The sequence below is a fragment of the Ranitomeya variabilis genome, chromosome 5, assembly GCF_051348905.1.
Source record: "Ranitomeya variabilis isolate aRanVar5 chromosome 5, aRanVar5.hap1, whole genome shotgun sequence".
In the NCBI taxonomy this organism is placed as follows: Eukaryota; Metazoa; Chordata; class Amphibia; order Anura; family Dendrobatidae; genus Ranitomeya; species Ranitomeya variabilis.
Window position 1 is genome coordinate 540,764,675 of NC_135236.1, and position 19,696 is coordinate 540,784,370.

The 19,696-nt window shown below is 45.3% G+C and overlaps 1 protein-coding gene across 2 annotated transcripts in view; it reads left to right on the top strand.

Moving 5' to 3' along the window:
- The first annotated feature begins 2,233 nt into the window (after positions 1–2,233).
- The window catches only part of NR3C1 (nuclear receptor subfamily 3 group C member 1), a 176,444-nt gene continuing 158,981 nt past the window's right edge, over positions 2,234–19,696 (top strand). Inside the window, exons 1-2 of one of the 2 annotated variants that reach the window (XM_077265839.1) lie at positions 2,234–2,422; positions 9,994–11,160. In XM_077265839.1, the coding sequence (XP_077121954.1) occupies positions 10,007–11,160 (1,154 nt within the window). In that variant the 5' untranslated portion in view covers positions 2,234–2,422; positions 9,994–10,006. Of the gene's footprint in view, positions 2,423–2,661; positions 2,681–9,993; positions 11,161–19,696 lie in introns of those variants that run through there. The other variant, XM_077265840.1, reaches the window with a different exon arrangement.

The window sequence follows — 19,696 nt, forward strand, 5'->3', positions numbered from 1 at the left end:
TGAATTACCGACTTTTCACTAACACCGCTGCGTATTTCTCGCAAGTCACACTGCAGGTCCGTGTGGAATCCGTTGTTTTCTCGCCCCCATAGACTTTCATTAGCGATTTTTTTGCGCAATACGCTGACAAACGCAGCATGCTGCGATTTTGTACGGCCGTAGAAAGCCGTATAATACTGAACCGTAATATACGGCTAATAGGAGCAGCCCCATTGAGAATAATTGTGCCCTATGTAATGCGAGTTTTACGGACGTAGTTTCTGCGCTCTTACGTCCGTAAAACTCGCCAGTGTGACGCCGGCCTTAGGCTCGTTCACAAGTTTCATTTTTTTTCTATTCAAATTAAAAGCTGCTTTTCACCTTACCAGCAAAACCTATGAGATTTCAGAAAAGTTTATTTTTTACTAACTGAATCAGAAAACTGCTGCGTGTCACTTCTTTCAGCAGAGTTGTTTCACTATAGAAAGCAATGGGAGTGCAAATACGCTGCAGAAAAATCTGCTTTTTATACTGCCAAGGGAGTAGGTTTTAGCAGCAGAAAAAAAAAACACAGCAAAATAAGCAACGTGTGAACAAACGTGAGAGTATACTGTTTTCTCCCAAGTTATCTTTGATAAACAGTAAACAGGAAATGACAACTATGCATAAACAGAAACATGGGAGCAAATACTGAGTCACAGCGCTGCCATACAAATGAATGCATTAACCCTTAATATGATGGCGTTCCATTATAGCGTGAGGTCACAGGAATACGAACTGTGGGAATACAATGCAATATTGGAAACCAATGCTTATTGGCAGCAGTCTGAGCAGAAGCCGGCCGTTTACAGCAGTCAGCACCGGACCTGGGCGGACAAGGGTCAGCTTCAAATCCCGCGCCATCATATACATATCCATCATGGGGCGTTAATGGGTTAAGCCAAGTGGGCGTGACCCTTAACAGGTCTCGTGAGCATCACGCCCCCTTGTCGAACAAGACTAGATTTATAGCCAGTTCTCAGGCACAGAAAATAGTCAGGAAACCAGCGGTTCCCTAAGGCTACTTTCACACTAGCGTCGTGCACTGCACGTCGCTATGCGACGTTGCGGCGCACCGACGCTAGCTGTGGAAGCGCCGCACAACGGGGGCAGCGGATGCTGTTTTTCAACGCATCCGCTGCCCCATTGTGAGGTGCGGGGAAGCGGGGGCGGAGTTCCGGCCCCGCATGCGCGGTCGGAAATGCTGCAGACGACGCACCAAAAAACATTACATGTAACGTTTTTTGGTGGCGACGGTCCGACTGCGTTGTTAATAATAGTCTATGGAGAAAAAATGCATCCTGCAAGCACTTTTGCAGGATGCGTTTTTTCTCCAAAACGACGCATAGCGACGTGCAGTGCACGACGCTAGTGTGAAAGTAGCCTAAGGCTAAGCTTCCGCGCATGTGTGGTTGGAAAAAGCGGACCGTCGGCAGCAAAAAAACGTGACATGTAACGTTTTTTGCTCCCGGCAGACCGCCACAACACGGCGCAACCGTCTCACGACGGTTGCAACGTGTGTCAATGCGTCGCAAAGCGTCACTGTTAGTCTATGGGGCAAAAACGCATCCTGCAGACAACTTTGCAGGATGCGTTTTTTCCCCTAAACGACGCATTGCGACGTATTGAAAAAAACGCCAGTGTGAAAGTAGCCCAAGAGGCCATGTTTCTGAGGCTTCTTTCACACTAGCGTCGGGCTCGGCCCGTCGCCGTGCGTCGGGCCGAGGTCCCCGACGCTAGCGTTGTCCCCGCCGCACAACGGGGGCAGCGGATGCATTTTTCCAGCGCATCCGCTGCCCCATTGTGAGGTGCGGACCGTCGTGAGCAAAAAACGTTACATGTAGCGTTTTTTGCTCCCGACGGTCCGCCACTGCACGACGCATTCGTCGCATGACGGGTGCGACGTGTAGCAATCCGTCACAATGCGTCGCTTTATGTTAATCAATGGCGAAAAAACACTTTTGCAGGATGCGTTTTTTCGGCAAAACGACGCATTGTGACGGAATGCAGTTAACGCTAGTGTGAAAGTAGCCTGATGAGTGGCAGCTGATAGGCTAGATACAGGGGGCAGCTGTGTGGGGACCCCTGTCGGATGCACTGGGCGCAGCAGCCGTGGTGTGCGGGAGCCGAGGCTGGGCACTGGCGGCTGTAGTTGCCGGCAGCAGCCAACAGGTTGCAGCGTTCCCCGCTCGCTGCGCCGGCCTCTCCCTCCTCTGCCTGCACACAGAGCCCCCTCCGCCGGGCGGCCGCCCTCTGCCTCTCTCCTCCCTACATGTCCGGGATAGGCGGCTCCCAACCCCGAGGGCGCCTCTGCCGTCTGCACCGCGGCCGCTGGGAGCGTCGCACGGAGGGGACACCGTCCACCCACAGGAGAGCCATGCCCGGAGTGTGAGGACCGGGAGGAGTAAGTGTCAGCGCTGCGGGCGGGAGGGACGCTCGGGAGCTACGGGACGGCACTGCCATGTTCCCGGGGAGCCGCGCTCACACCGGGGAAGTTCCGTGTGGTCCCGGTGCACACCCACCGCTCGGCGGACGTTACCACACATGGAAGTGGCAGGAGCCGCACGAATGGCGCCTGAAGGGCACCGCTCCCGCCTGAGCCAGGAGAGGCGGCCCCGCGTTCTGTCACCCGGGGCTTCTAGTGGCGCCGGAGACCCCGCCAGTGAGCACGGGCCGGAGCGTCCGCCCCCTCTGTCCGTACACCGAACTTTCCCTGCCGTACTTCGCCCGTCACCGAGCTGCTGCTGGTCGTGACTTGTGGGCTCCCAGCTGTTCTGAAACTCGCTGCTCCCAGCATTCCCCGGGAGGCGCACGGTCGGAGTTGTGCGCTCACAACAGCTGAGGAGCCACAGGTTGCTAGGCCGTGACGTGCTGGACGGTGGGCTCCACTCCCCCGTGACGGACACGCTGTTTATTATTTCCTCTGCTGACAGCGGCGCGGGCTGAGGGGGCGGGGCCGCCGTGACGTCACAGGCTCACTAGTATTAATAGACGTCGTGTACAGTGAGGGGGGCTTCTACTCACTGGTGATAATGGTGGGCGGATAGTACTGGGGTCCTGTACTCACTAGTATTAATGGTGGGCGGATAGTACTGGGGTCCTGTACTCACTAGTATTAATGGTGGGCAGATAGTAATGGGGTCCTGTACTCACTAGTATTAATGGTGGGCGGATAGTAATGGGATCCTGTACTCACTGGTGCTAATGGTGGGCGGATAGTAATGGGGTCCTGTACTCACTAGTATTAATGGTGGGCGGATAGTAATGGGGTCCTGTACTCACTAGTATTAATGGTGGGCGGATAGTAATGGGGTCCTGTACTCACTAGTATTAATGGTGGGCGGATAGTAATGGGGTCCTGTACTCACTAGTATTAATGGTGGGCGGATAGTACTGGGGTCCTGTACTCATTAGTATTAATGGTGGGCAGATAGTACTGGGGTCCTGTACTCACTAGTATTAATGGTGGGCGGATAGTACTGGGGTCCTGTACTCACTAGTATTAATGTTGGGCGGATAGTAATGGGGTCCTGTACTCACTGGTGCTAATGGTGGGCGGATAGTACTGGGGTCCTGTACTCATTAGTATTAATGGTGGGCAGATAGTACTGGGGTCCTGTACTCACTAGTATTAATGGTGGGCGGATAGTACTGGGGTCCTGTACTCACTAGTATTAATGTTGGGCGGATAGTAATGGGGTCCTGTACTCACTGGTGCTAATGGTGGGCGGATAGTACTGGGGTCCTGTACTCATTAGTATTAATGGTGGGCGGATAGTAATGGGGTCCTGTACTCACTAGTATTAATAGTGGGCGGATAGTACTGGGGTCCTGTACTCACTAGTATTAATGGTGGGCGGATAGTACTGGGGTCCTGTACTCACTAGTATTAATGGTGGGCGGATAGTAATGGGGTCCTGTACTCACTGGTGCTAATGGTGGGCGGATAGTAATGGGGTCCTGTACTCACTAGTGCTAATGGTGGGCGGATAGTAATGGGGTCCTGTACTCACTAGTATTAATGGTGGGCGGATAGTAATGGGGTCCTGTACTCACTAGTATTAATGGTGGGCGGATAGTACTGGGGTCCTGTACTCACTAGTATTAATGGTGGGCGGATAGTACTGGGGTCCTGTACTCACTAGTATTAATGGTGGGCAGATAGTAATGGGGTCCTGTACTCACTAGTATTAATGGTGGGCGGATAGTAATGGGGTCCTGTACTCACTAGTATTAATGGTGGGCAGATAGTAATGGGGTCCTGTACTCACTAGTATTAATGGTGGGCGGATAGTAATGGGGTCCTGTACTCACTAGTATTAATGGTGGGCGGATAGTACTGGGGTCCTGTACTCACTAGTATTAATGGTGGGCGGATAGTAATGGGGTCCTGTACTCACTAGTATTAATGGTGGGCGGATAGTACTGGGGTTCTGTACTCACTAGTATTAATGGTGGGCAGATAGTACTGGGGTCCTGTACTCACTAGTATTAATGGGGTCCTGTACTCACTAGTATTAATGGTGGGCGGATAGTACTGGGGTCCTGTACTCACTAGTATTAATGGTGGGCAGATAGTAATGGGGTCCTGTACTCACTAGTATTAATGGTGGGCGGATAGTAATGGGGTCCTGTACTCACTAGTATTAATGGTGGGCGGATAGTAATGGGGTCCTGTACTCACTAGTATTAATGGTGGGCGGATAGTACTGGGGTCCTGTACTCATTAGTATTAATGGTGGGCGGATAGTAATGGGGTCCTGTACTCACTAGTATTAATAGTGGGCGGATAGTACTGGGGTCCTGTACTCACTAGTATTAATGGTGGGCAGATAGTACTGGGGTCCTGTACTCACTAGTATTAATGGTGGGCGGATAGTAATGGGGTCCTGTACTCACTGGTGCGGATGGTAATGGGGTCCTGTACTCACTAGTATTAATGGTGGGCGGATAGTACTGGGGTCCTGTACTCATTAGTATTAATGGTGGGCGGATAGTAATGGGGTCCTGTACTCACTGGTGCTAATGGTGGGCGGATAGTACTGGGGTCCTGTACTCACTAGTATTAATGGTGGGCGGATAGTAATGGGGTCCTGTACTCGCTAGTATTAATGGTGGGCGGATAGTAATGGGGTCTTGTACTCACTGGTGCTAATGGTGGGCGGATAGTAATGGGGTCCTGTACTCACTGGTGCTAATGGTGGGCGGATAGTAATGGGGTTCTGTACTCACTAGTATTAATGGTGGGCCGATAGTAATGGGGTCCTGTACTCACTAGTATTAATGGTGGGCCGATAGTAATGGGGTCCTGTACTCACTAGTATTAATGCTATATATAGTAATGGGGGCTTACCCCTGGGCTCCTGTACTCACTAGTATTAATGCTATGTATAGTAATGGGGCTTACACTGGGCTCCTGTACTCACTTGTATTAATCTCATATATAGTAATGGGGGCTTACACTGGGGTTCTGTACTCACTAGTATTAATGCTATATATAGTAATGGGGGCTTACACTGGGCTCCTGTACTCACTAGTATTAATGCTATATATTGTAATGGGGCTTACACTGGGGTTCTGTACTCACTAGTATTAATCCTATATATAGTAATGGAAGCTTTCACTGGGGTCCTGTACTCACTAGTATTAATGCTATATAGGCCGGCCTCACACTAGCGAGTTTTACGGACGTATGGGCGCATAAACTACGTCCGTAAAATTCGCATTACACACGGCCCAATGAATCTCTATGCCCAGCTCATATCTGCCGTATATTACGCATCTGTAATATACGGTCTTGTACGGCCGTAGAAAATCGCAGCATGCTGCGTTTGTCACCGTATTGCGCAAAAAAATCGCCAATGAAAGTCTATGGGGGCGAGAAAAATACGGATTTCACACGGACCAGCAGTGTGACTTGCGAGAAATACGCAGCGGTGTTAGTGAAAAGCCGGTAATTCAATTGCCGGCTTTTCATTTCTCCTTCACAAACCCGACAGGATATGAGACATGGTTTACATACAGTAAACCATCTCATATCCCCTTTTTTTTTTTTTGCATATTCCACACTACTAATGTTATTAGTGTGTATGTGCAAAATTTGGGTGCTGTAGCTGCTAAAATAAAGGGTTAAATCGCGGAAAAAATTGGCGTGGGCTCCCGCGCAATTTTCTCCGCCAGAGTGGTAAAGCCAGTGACTGAGGGCAGATATTAATAGCCAGGAGAGGGTCCATGGTTATTACCCCCCCCCCCTGGCTACAAACATCTGCCCCCAGCCACCCCAGAAAAGGCACATCTGGAAGATGCGCCTATTCTGGCACTTGGCCACTCTCTTCCCACTCCCGTGTAGCGGTGGGATTTGGGATAATGAAGGGTTAATGTCACCTTGCTATTGCGCCCTCTGCTGGATGTCCTCATGAACTGGAGCCTTGGAAAAGTTCCCACGCTCGAGTTCATATGAGGACATCCAGCAGAGGGCGCCTCACCGCGACTCAATGTAAGTACCGATCACCCAGCTTTCCTTTCAGCACCCGGGCTTTACAGGCACGAGCGAGTGCTTTAGCACAGCTCCTGCCTGTAAAATGATTTAACCCCTTCAGATGGATTTACTTCGTGGGACGTGACAGATCAACAGAAGGTATGTATATTGTTGGTTTATTATTTTGCAGAGCGAGGGTCTTCAGGTGGATTAAGAGAGCAATAAAATATTAAAACAACCTGTGTGTTTATTTCATTAAAATACTTTTTAATAATGTGTGTGTGTTTTTTAACCCTTTCATACAATTGGATTAATAATGGATAGGTGACATAATTGACGCCTCTCCATTATTAATCTGGCTTAATGTCACCTTACAATAGCAAGGTGACATTAACCCTTCATTACCCCATATCCCACCGCTACATGGGAGTGGGAAGAGAGTGGCCAAGTGCCAGAATAGGCGCATCTTCCAGATGTGCCTTTTCTGGGGTGGCTGGGGGCAGATGTTTGTAGCCAGGGGGGGCCAATAACCATGGACCCTCTCCTGGCTATTAATATCTGCCCTCAGTCACTGGCTTTACCACGCCAATTTTTTCCACGATTTAACCCTTTATTTTAGCAGCTACAGCGGCCAAATTTTGCACATACACACTACTAACATTAGTAGTGTGGAATATGCAAAAAAAAAGGGGATATGAGATGGTTTACTGTATGTAAACCATGTCTCATATCCTGTCGGGTTTGGGAAGGAGAAATGAGAAGCCAGCAATTGAATTACCGGCTTTTCACATATATCGCGCTGAATTAAATATAAATACAGAATATATACTGTATATACCGTATTTTTCGGACTATAAGACGCACTGGACCATTAGGCGCACCCCAAATTTGGGGTGAAAATTGCAGAAAAAAAAGATTTTTTGTAAGATGGGGGTCCGTCTTATTGTCCGAATTTACAGTATCTTACCTGTGGGCTGGCGGTGGCAGAGCAGGGTCACAGGAGGCATGATGTCGGCAGAGGTGGGGTGATGCGGTACGGCGTGCACCTGAGCAGGGTCCCTTCCTGCTTAGGTGGGCGACGCCACGGCCTGGTGTCCATGGGAGGGTTGCAGCAGTGGTTACCGGCAGAGGTGCTGGGATGAGGAGGCACAGTGAGAGGTATGGCGTGAGAGGGGTCCCTTTCCCCGGTGAGGTGATGCAGCAGCCCGGTAATGCAGCAGAGCCGGGTGAATCCTGTTGTTATCGGTGGTGGCGGCCATCTTCCTGAGGCCGCGCGTGCGCAGATGAAGCGCTCTGCTGCCTGGAGCTTCAGGAAAATGGCCGCGGGATGCCGCGCGTGCGCAGATGGGGATCGCGGCGGCCATTTTCCTGAAGCCGAGTTCGCCTCTCGGCTTCAGGAAAATGGCTGCCGCGATCCCCATCTGCGCACGCGCGGCATCCCTCGGCCATTTTCCTGAAGCCTCGGGCAGCAGAGCACTCCATCTGCGCACGCGCAGCCTCAGGAAGATGGCCGCCACCACCGATAACAACAGGATTCACCCGGCTCTGCTGCATTACCGGGCTGCTGCATCACCTCACCGGGGAAAGGGACCCCGCTCACTGCGCCTCCTCATCCCCGCACCTGTGCCGCCACACCTCAGCCGCCGCACCTCTGCCGCCACGGTAAGCCTACATTGCGACTATTAGACGCACCCCCCATTTCCCCCCCTTTTTTTGAGGGGGAAAAAGTGCGTCTTGTAGTCCGAAAAATACGGTATGTGTCTCAATGATATATATATATATATATATATATATATATATATATATATATATATATATATATATATATATACTGTATATATGTTTTAACGAACATTTGAGCACATAAATCCATTAGATGTCGGTTTTGCAAGCCTGCGAGAAAATATCGCAGTACGGATGCCATACGGATTACATACGGGGGATGCCATGCGCAAAATACGCTGACACACCCTGCCTACGGATGACATACGGACCACTATTTTGGGGACTTTACTGCGTATTATGGCCTTAAAAAACGGACCGTATTTACATACGCTGAGTGTGAGGCCGGTCATATAGTGATGGAGGCTTACACTGGGGTCCTGTACTCACTAGTATTAATGCTGTATATAGTAATGGGGGCTTACACTGGGCTCCTGTACTCACTAGTATTAATGCTATATATAGTGATGGAGGCTTACACTGGGGTCCTGTACTCACTAGTATTAATGCTATATATAGTGATGGGCGCTTACACTGGGGTCCTGTGCTCACCAGTATTAATGGTGTGTATAGTAAAGGGGGCTCATACTGGGGGCCTATTATCACTAGTAGTAATGGAGCTTATACTTTGGTCCTGTACTCGCTAGAATTAATAGTGTGGTGTATATTTTGCGCTAATACTGAAGAGCTGTATGTAAGTGTGTGGGGAGACGTGGACTGGAGTTCTGTACACAGGACCATAAGTATTGAGTACATTGAGGGTGGCTAGCTAGTCGTATAATAATATTATGCATATAGGGAAGGCTTGTCAAGTGCTCAGTGACTATACTAGTGATGAGTGGGTGTATAAGGAGAGTAGGCTTGTCATGTACTCACTAGTATTTATAATGGTGGGTATTACTAGTTAGTACAACACACCCCCCTAAAATGTATGTATGTTCCATTGGTTCCATTTTTTTTAATAAAGCACTGTCACTTTTCAGTCCACCCAGGGAACTTGAAACTGCAGTTGTTTCTCACTATTAAAGCAGAAAGTGTGGCCTTCCATGAAGCCTGGGCTGCTCCGGAGGATAAGCTGGAAGTGCTGGAGGCCTCAGATGTTTGCGCTGTGCTTTGGAATAGGTCATTGTGATCAGTGGGATACGGGGTCTCTTGGCTCCAGTAGACAAGTGGGCGGAGCATGACAAACTCTCCCTAATTGAGGGGAATGTTTTAGGTGAATTGTTCTTGTATTGCATGCCTATGCCTAAGACACTGCAGATTGAATATATCTAAAACTGTATTTTCTGCCCCATGACCATAGAATAGATACTTTCTGTCTTCTTTTCTCCATATTGCAGGGTGTGCTGCGAGGCCCAGTCTATAGCATTAGGAAGCTGTGATTTGCATTGCTAATCTGTAATTAGTGACACTGCAGAGCGTATGTCTGTTTCCCGGTGTTGCCGCCTTGTGTTTTCTGTTGAATAGAAGCCTGATTGTTTGACTCGTGAGATCAGAGGCTGTAGACTGTATGTGCCGGTAACTAATGTGTCTCCTTATACAGCTGAAGCATGGCACGCCATCTGGTCAGGTGTGGTGACTGTGCTGTGTAGGGGTTACATCTAACCTTTCCATCTCCACCTTGCTGCTTTCAATAGGTTTTAAATTGTAGTGTTTTACTAGGGTTATATGCTTTATTTTATTGTCATGGGGCAATAAAGGGTTAAAGGTAATCCTAGCTGTCTCTTGTTGCCTGTTTTTTTTACAATTCTGTTTTCTTCCTTGTCACATCTTAGGCATCGGTACTCGATGGATCCCAAAGACCTATTAAAGCCACCCAATGAATCTCAGGCTGTGACAGGCGCACATTACAGTGACAAGACAGGGAATGTGATTGACTTATTTACAACCTACAGAGGTGGAGCCTGTGTGAACACGTCTACATCTTCTGCTACATCACCTGCAGGACTGCCAGACACAAGACAGCCACAGCAGCAACAACAGTTGTCAGGAACTGTGGACCCAGCTAAGGGTTTAGGCAATGTGCCACAGCCGGACCTGTCCAAGGCAGTCTCGCTTTCAATGGGACTCTATATGGGGGAGCCAGACACAAAAGTAATGGGCAACGAACTTGGCTATACTCAGCAGGCTCCAATTGGAGTCCCGGCAGCAGATACAGATTTCAAGCTCTTGGAAGAGAGCATTGCCAGTCTTCAGGCAAAACCGCCTGTCCCTGAGGGCCCTGAAGACAAAGGAGGCATCAAATGTGATACGTCTACCCAAGCAAGTCCGTCTGCACAGAGTCAGGGGGGCAGCATTGGGAGCAGTGTTGCCAAGTTATATTCCAAAGACCAAAGCACCTTTGACCTTTTACAGGATTTAGACTTGCCCGCAGGTTCACCGAGGGATGGTAAGGGCAGTCCATGGGAGTTGGACCCCATTTTTGGAGATGATGCAGTTGGATTACTTTCTCCTTTGACCACTGATGATGAATTTCTTTTGAGGTCCGGTGCATTAAATGAGGACTGCAAACCTCTTGTTATGCAGGATTGTACACCTAAAGTGGAGGACTTGCTACTGCCCAACCCTGAAATACAGCTGTCTCAAGTGAAAACTGAAAAAGAAGACTTTATAGAGCTGTGTACCCCCGGAGTGGTAAAACAGGAAAAATTTAGTCCAGCTTATTGTAGTAGCCATTTTTCAGGATCTCGTCTGTTTGGTAACAAATCATCAGCAATTTCTGTGCATGGTGTTAGCACTTCAGGGGGGCAAATGTACCACTATGACTTGAACACCTCCCCCATGGCTCAGAAACAGCCAGACCAGAAGCCAATTTTTGCTTTGGGCACAACTCTGTCCACCATTTCGGATTCATGGAATAGGATCCATGGGACTGGGGATGACCATACCGCCGGGAATGTAAATTATTCAGGAAGGCCCATCTTTTCAAATGGCTACTCAAGGTAAGATTTTCCACTTTCTGTGGAATGTACACATTTATTTAGTATTTTTCCATATGTCTTTGAAAAGATGCTTATGGTGTGACCATATGTTGGAGAACCCATCCTGCGATCTAGCTCTAGACTCCGACATGGGCTGTATATCTGACCCGTGCAGCCTTCCAAGCAGTCATGGAGTTAACGTCATGTTGTTACCAGGTAAACTTCCAGTGTTGTGTTCCGAGGAACAAATTGATGTCGCTTGGTTTAATTTCAGAATTGGTTAATATTACACAGGGGAGATTGCATATAAAATGTGCAGCCAGTTGTTTGTTTTCCCCGGCTGCTTGGTTTATGAGTGTTCTGGCAGAATACATGTTGTGCGTTGACTCTGCGTTTTGCAAGGGCTCAACCTTTGTTATATTTCTCTACTTTTTCTGGCTTCACACTTTTTAGAAATGATCTATATGGTACCAAACAGTGAATTTGTGCTGATAAATAGGATGAATTGGTCATGGAGCTGTGAACTTGCTGCAGTGTTTGTTTTCCCAACACTAAGCGTAAGTAGTGTTTATTAGAGCTGCACCTCTTCTGTAGACACCCGCAACATGGTGAAGTTCTGGAAAATATTAATTAATTCTTTTGAACTTTTTTTTTTTTTTATACAAGTTTACACTGTTATGCCTCATGCAGTTATTAATCTGATAACTGTCTTGTCAAGGGGGTGTATCACTACATTGTGAGTCAGCTCCGATTGGATAATACTATTTGGGGGTCTGTTCCTGATCACTGATGGCTGAGTTATCAATGTATCTTAAAATACTCAGTTTTGCTGCTTGATTTATGAGCAATACTGTTATTTACTATCGTGGACATGTCTGTAAGGGCGACCAGTCATATTTAATGCAAAAGTAAAAGGCTTATTACCTGAAGTTTATTTCCCTCTGATTATATAGATGCTTTGTGTATTGTGTAGACAAACTTCTTAATTGAGTATTTTGGTGGTGGCGTAGATCCCATCCCTATAGAAGAATCTACACATCGGTGTGCCCAGGAATCCCTCGAAGGAGATACATGGCATGAATGGATTAAAATAGGACTTGTTCCACTTTTCCGATTCTACTTTATCATTGCTCTTTTGTACGCTGCTGTAGTAGAATACACGCTCTGGCGTCTCCAAGTGATCCTTTAAGATGCCTGAAAGAACGTGTATCTCTTGTGTTGTGCATAGTGTTTCATCAATCTGAGATCTTTCTATTCTTCCGGTGCATCAGACACTTTACAAATAATCTTAATTCAGGCTCCTACTGTTTGGCTGGATGGAAACGAATTAAAACCAAACTTGTTTAGTGTGAGGCTGCAGTCGTATCTTATCTAACCATTATTTGTGTTGGGTGAGTGAAAAACTGGACCACATCACGTTGGAAGTCTGGTATGCATTAGATCGGATACAGAAAAATGTAGATTTTAATTCTTGATATAGTGGACTAATTATAATGGTGTGAAGAACCATTCCGCATTGCACTGTTTACTTCATGAAAGGCTGTCCCTGAGAAAATTAAAGGGTTACGTATGAAGGGTATCACAGCTTTACAATTTCCCAACTCTTGCCTCCTGTACCATGACTGTTCTGTCCAAGACCCCCAGATCACTGTCTGACGCCAGATTGTGTAGATGACTGTGGAAGTACGGTAAATATTTCTAGCCCTTAATGTATGTGACTTGTCGATTCTGAGTACTAACTTGTTTGCCCCTAAACCGTTTCCTTTTACGATTGCATCCACTAATCGCCACAAACTGCCTGTGAGCGCAATTGTTAATGTGGACAGGTTGCAATATTCATCTGTCCTGCTGACCTTTAATGAAACGGATACTTCTGGCTCTCGAGTAAAGTGTATTTTTGGCACAGCCTGGTTGGTGTTTAGATAAAATATATGGTTATAGATGCAACAGTCATTATATAAAAATAAAAATCGTTTTATGCACGTGGTCTGACATCATTGGGGTCCTCTCAGCTTAACCTTCTATAAATGGACCCTAGTATGAATGTCTGACCATGTGAATTACATTATTCCCGGTGTAACTACTTCCATGGACTGAGAATTTCCTGTCTTGTGTCCCTGCCGCACATCTTGTACCATCATTACTGATGCATTTCCTTGTAAGCACAATGCAGGGAATGTACAGAGAAACGCGTTCTGACCTAGATGCCCCATGCTGCCGAGCTGTTGCGCTTTCCTGGTAACCAGTGCTGGTTATCGGTATTTTCTCAGTTTTGGGTGGGTGGTATTTGGTGCTGGAGGCACGTACTCCAGGCTGACATGCCTCAGACTGCTGCTTTCCGGTTTCTTGTCGGCCTCTTGTGGGAGTAAGCTTCCTTACTAAACTGATCCCATACGTCAGCCATGCTACAGATTGTTACTTTCTGTGTAATATGATGGTAATGGAGTGAGAAACGTGCCTTCTCCGACTTGTCACCCAGCTTTCCCACACTGCTGTTTGGTTGTTGTGGCTGGGAATATTCTGGATAGCTTATTTTTCACTCTTTCTAGCCTTCTGTTCCTGCTTCAGTATGTCGCTTGTCTGGTTCCCAGTTCAATGTTCCGTTTTAGCACAAACCTTTCCTGAATCCAATGTTGGCGTCACCTTCTCACTTATTCACTTATCATATGCGCCGGTTGGTGAGCTTTATCTGATGCCATCTACAAGGGTAGAAACCAAGCTGTATAAAATCATGGGCAGCTGATTTAAAAAATGAAGAAATCATACTGAATTAAAAGACTGTTCACACAGTGCATTTTTTTATAAAGGCATATCTTGGCTGCTTTTTGCAGCTTGTTCTTTTTAGCTATTGAAAGCAATTAGTAGTGTGAAAAACATGAGAAAATGCAGGTTTCCCTTTTTTTTTCTTTTTTTTCGGCACTAAACGTTATCAGCATGCATAGGAGACAAATGTACCCTGACAAGACGCATCGTGTGAACATAGAGTAAACTAGTATAAAAGAGAAATATGCATTAACCCCTTTATTATAGGCAAGATCGATTCAACATGAGTGACTAGTTTATTTCTAGACTTCCTGACAGTTTCAAACAGAGGCCATGTAAAAAGTCTCAAAGCTTAGTTTATTAATGACGCCCACCAGTGAATTAACGTAAGATGGTGCCGTGCTACAAGCGATTACTAATGTTCCATGGGCATTATTCAACATTCATGACTTTCACTGACTCTTGCACCATAACAAAATGGTGCATGCAATCATGCAAGAGTGATTTCTTTAAAAAAAAAAAAAAAAACTACTGTTTTTGTGACTTTAGTGCAAAACGTTGCACATTTTGCAAACTGTGGGGTGGTATTGTCTAATTTTATGATTGTCTAAAACATCTGGAAAGCCAGAAATATGTTAAAAAATAAATAACAGCCAAATGGTTTGGCTTTGTGATTTGACAAACGATCATAAATGCAATGATGAATGAGGCTGTTTCCGGTGTGTTTGGAGGGTTGCTGTCGCAGTGGTGTCATTACAGCCTGATATTCATGATGTTCACTCATACTGAGAAAGCGGAGGAAGAGTATGAAGGGTCTGAGTGACAAAACAATGAAGCCATCTATTTCCATCTCCTTACACAAGTTCAGTAATCTTCCTCTGTCAAAACCGTATGAGGTCATCAGCAACAATACATTTTAAAGGGAACCTGTCACTTGATTCATGGTGCCAAAACCACAGGTATCATGAATGAGCCTGGCGTCTGCACGCTTGCAGCCAGTTATCTTTGTCTGAACCACTCTGGCATGTCTTTGAAAATCCAGTGTGGGGATTTGGCTGGGGACCATGGGCGGAGAGGAGTCCACGACTGCCCCAACCAGCTTTTGCCAGCTCCACCAGAGGAAATTGACTGTGCTTTGCCGTAAGTACATGCATGGGAGAGCCTCCTTGTCAGGTACCTGAAGTGGTAGCGGGAGAGGCCACCTGGATCTCCTAGACTTCCGTTTTCTCACTTTAGGGAAAATCATTCCTAGCTGCAATTATGCTGCTTGTGGTTCGGGGAGCACAGGTTCACTCTAAATCAAAAGCTTGTTAAGAATGGCTCCTAATGCGCACATACTGAGTAGTAAAGGGGCCTGGCGAAGACTTGGATTCTTATTATGCGGCTGGAAGTTGTACATGGTAACGCGTCTGGGCTTAATCTCTTGTCTGGAAATATGCATGGCTACTATTCTTGTAAAGTGTTGCAATCTCTTATGTGTTACTGTTAAGATACATTTGTCATACTTTCTTCCTGTTACTTATGAAATCTTGAAGAAATGCATAGGAAAAGTTGTAATTTCAACATTCAGAAAATCCTACAAGTATGAAACAATAACTCTTGGGGAACCTGTCAACTCCAAAACCTCTATTTGCCTGCAGGTAAATGACCTTCAAATCGTGTGACTACATTGAGAAAATGAAGTTCCAGCCCACTGCACTGATGACTGGAGGGAGCATAGAAGGGTCACTAGTGGGCACGTTGCAAGCACTCCGCTGGCAAAGCTGACAGGAACGGCCCCCTGCACCACACTGATGACTCCAAGGGAGCAGCTGCTGGGGAATATGACATATATTTTTTTTTTCTTTTTTTTTTTCTTTTTTGGTTCCCTATAGACATTACCATTACACCCCCACCCCCATAGAGGTTCTAGATTACCCCCTTCACAACCTTGAGACGGTTTTCAGTTTTTCCTCCTTCCCAGAGCTATAACTTTTTTTTTTTTTGTAAGTGCAGCCAGGTGAGGGACATGTGCAGGATGAGTTGGAATTTTGAATGACACCATTGATTTAACCATATAGTGTACTGGAAATCGGGGGGGGGGGGGGGGTGGATCCAAGTGTGGTGAAATTAAGAAAAAGTACAATACCACAATTGTTTGTTCTATATGCCATGCTCCTTAGATGCTAAAACTGACCTGCCACTGATTCTCCAGGTTATTAGGAGTTCACAGATACAACACATGTATTTGTTCTTTAAGTAGTGAAAAAAAAAATCCAAGTTTGTAAGCAAGTGGTGGTGTTTTTTTTTTTTTTTAAACTTCAATAGTCCCCTTCAGGAGCCTGGAAGCTGTGAGCATCTGTGACTGTGCTACATATAGCATGGCTTCAGCACTGTGTAGCATATATCCTGATCAATGACAAGGATGAGGAGTCTTCTGCACACCCTCGGGGCCCCTCGATAATGTGACACGGGCACCGTTAGGTGGGGTTCTGGCGTGCTCGTGTTAAATGCTACTGTCAGTTACCTAATACCAATGGCCTAGGGACAAGCAGTCAATATTGGTATATTATTATTATTATTATTATTAATATATATTTTTTTTAACATGAAAAATGCTGATCAGTATAATGTATGGATAAATGACAAACTTTGCAATGTTACACATATGCAACACATAGATGCTGTACATAGATTTGTACTGGTACATTTCCTCCATGCTTCTGGAAAAGCCGCAGACTTGTGAACAGCCTCATAGACTATAATGGGTATATGTTGAAGCTGTGAAAACCATGGCTAGAATACACACCTGCAACATGTGCGTAGGAATGAGGCCCTAATTCCGAAGTGCAGCGTCATGTATCTGATTACTACACTGGTTTCTTTATTAGGAGAAAGGAGGTGACTTCAGGTTGCCCTACAGGTCCCTCCGTTTCGAGGGCTGCTTTATTGCTCACTGACTCTACAAACCTTGTTTAGAATGGGTGTAGCCTTAAAGAAACTTAAAAAAAGAGTATTTATCATATCAGGTACTTGTTTATTACAACATAATCCCTTGCTAAATATGTTTTATAAATAATGACAAAACATTAATTATGAAATGTGGAGAGACTAGTTGTCCTGGTTTTGGTTGCTCAAAAAAATGTTCATTGTACTACAACCTAGAATTGCAAAAAATAAAATGCAAACCTGCCCCAAACTATTAGATGACCTTTGTCATCTTCCCAGCCAACCAGGCTCTGACTAACTCCTCTTTTTTTTTTTGCAGACCTTTAACCAATTAATGACCGCCAATAAGTCTTCTTACTGACCTGCGATTATAAGAGACTACCATCCCCCATACAAGTGACCATCCAGTAGTTGTCAGCTGTACGCTATAGCTGACTACTGGATGCATAGCCACGATCAGTGTTGGCAACAATTATGGTTGTTTAACCCCTTAATGCTGCTGTCAATATTGATTATGGCATCTAGATGGTTAACGGTGTGGGGGCTTCCTCTTTAACCCCATCTGCACCCTGAACCCTTGATAGTGTGGTCCTGATATTTGCTATCGCAATTCACGGCCAAATTATCTTGGAGACTGCTGGCTATAGTGACATGTTTAAAAGTTATCAAAATTTAGGTAGTAAAAATAAATGTTTTAATTCCTGAAAAGTACCTGAAGGCTTAATGAACTACCTGAAAGCAATTTCCAATACGCGAAAGGGTGCATTTTTAAAGTTAGCAATTTTGGAGGTTTCCAATATATAGGACAACCCAAAAGTCACTTTAAAACTGAACAGGTTCCAAAAAACAAAAAAAAAAAAAGTCAGTTTTGGAAATTTCTTTGAAGAAATGAAACATTACTGCTACATTGTTAAACCTTCGAAATGCTAAAAAAATAACACTTTACAAATGGTGCTGATAAAAAGCAGACATGAGGGGAATGTTTAATGTTTTTATATGTTACAACTATCTGGATTAATGGTTCAATCATTCAGTGTTTGAAAATTGTAATTTTTGGTTTTTTTTTGTCAAATTTCTGAATTTTATAAGTAAATTCAAAATATATCAACCTAAGTTTACCATTATCATAACGTATGATGTGTCACAAAATTAATCTCAATCAGTAGGAAATGTTTAAGCATTCCAGTTATTGCTACTTAGTGAGACATGTCAGATTGTATTTTTTTTTTTTTTTAAATTGGCCCAGTCACTAAGGGGTTAACCCCTTCATGACCCAGCCTATTTTGACCTTAATGACCTGGCCATTTTTCGCAATTCTGACCAGTGTCCCTTTATGAGGTAATAACTCAGCAACACTTCAACGGATCCTAGCGATTCTGAGATTGTTTTTTCGTGACATATTGGGCTTCATGTTAGTGGTAAATTTAGGTCGATAATTTCTGAGTTTATTTGTGAAAAAAAAGAAAATTTGGCGAAAATTTTGAAAATTTCGCAATTTTCACATTTTGAATTTTTATTCTGTTAAACCAGAGAGTTATGTGACACAAAATAGTTAATAAATAACATTTCCCACATGTCTACTTTACATCTTGAGTACGCTGATACCTCATATGTGGGGGTAAACTACTGTTTGGGTGCACGGCAGGGCTCAGAAGGGAAGGAGCGCCATTTGACTTTTTGAATGAAAAATTGGCTCCAATCTTTAGCAGACACCATGTCGCGTTTGGAGAGCCCCCGTGTGCCTAAACATTGGAGCTCCCCCACAAGTGATCCCATTTTGGAAACTAGACCCCCCAAGGAACTTATCTAGAAGCATAGTGAGCACTTTAAACCCTCAGGTGCTTCACAAATTGATCCGTAAAAATGAAAAAGTACTTTTTTTCACACAAAATTTCTTTTAGCCTCAATTTTTTCATTTTCACATGGGCAACAGGATAAAATGGATCCTAAAATTTGTTGGGCAATTTCTCCTGAGTACGCCGATACCTCATATGTGGGGGTAAACCACTGTTTGGGTGCACGGCAAGGCTCGGAAGGGAAGGCGCGCCATTTGACTTTTTGAATGGAAAATTAGCTCCAATCATTAGCAGACACCATGTCGCGTTTGGAGAGCCCCTGTGTGCCTAAACATTGGAGCTCCCCTACAAGTGACCCCATTTTGGAAACTAGACCCCCCAAGGAACTTATCTAGATGCATAGTGAGCACTTAAAACCCCCAGGTGCTTCACAGAAGTTTATAACGCAGAGCCATGAAAATAAAAAAATATTTTTCTTTCCTGAAAAATGATTTTTAGCCCGGAATTTTTTATTTTCCCAAGGGTAATAGGAGAAATTGGACCCCAAACGTTGTTGTTTAGTTTGTCCTGAGTACGATGATACCCCATATGTGGGGGTAAACCACTGTTTGGGCGCACGGCAGGGCTCGGAAGGGAAGGCACGCCATTTGGCTTTTTGAATGGAAAATTAGCTTCAATCATTAGCGGACACCATGTCGCGTTTGGAGAGCCCCTGTGTGCCTAAACATTGAAGCTCCCCTACAAGTGACCCCATTTTGGAAACTAGACCTCCCAAGGAACTAATCTAGATGTGTGGTGAGCACTTTGAACCCCCAAGTGCTTCACAGAAGTTTATAACGCAGAGCCATGAAAATAAAAAATAATTTTTCTTTTCTCAAAAATGATTTTTTAGCCCACAATTTTTTATTTTCCCAAGGGTAACAGGAGAAATTGGACCCCAAAAGTTGTTGTCCAGTTTCTCCTGAGTACGCTGATACCCCATATGTGGGGGTAAACCACTGTTTTGGCACACGTCGGGGTTCGGAAGGGAAGTAGTGACGTTTTGAAATGCAGACTTTGATGGAATGCTC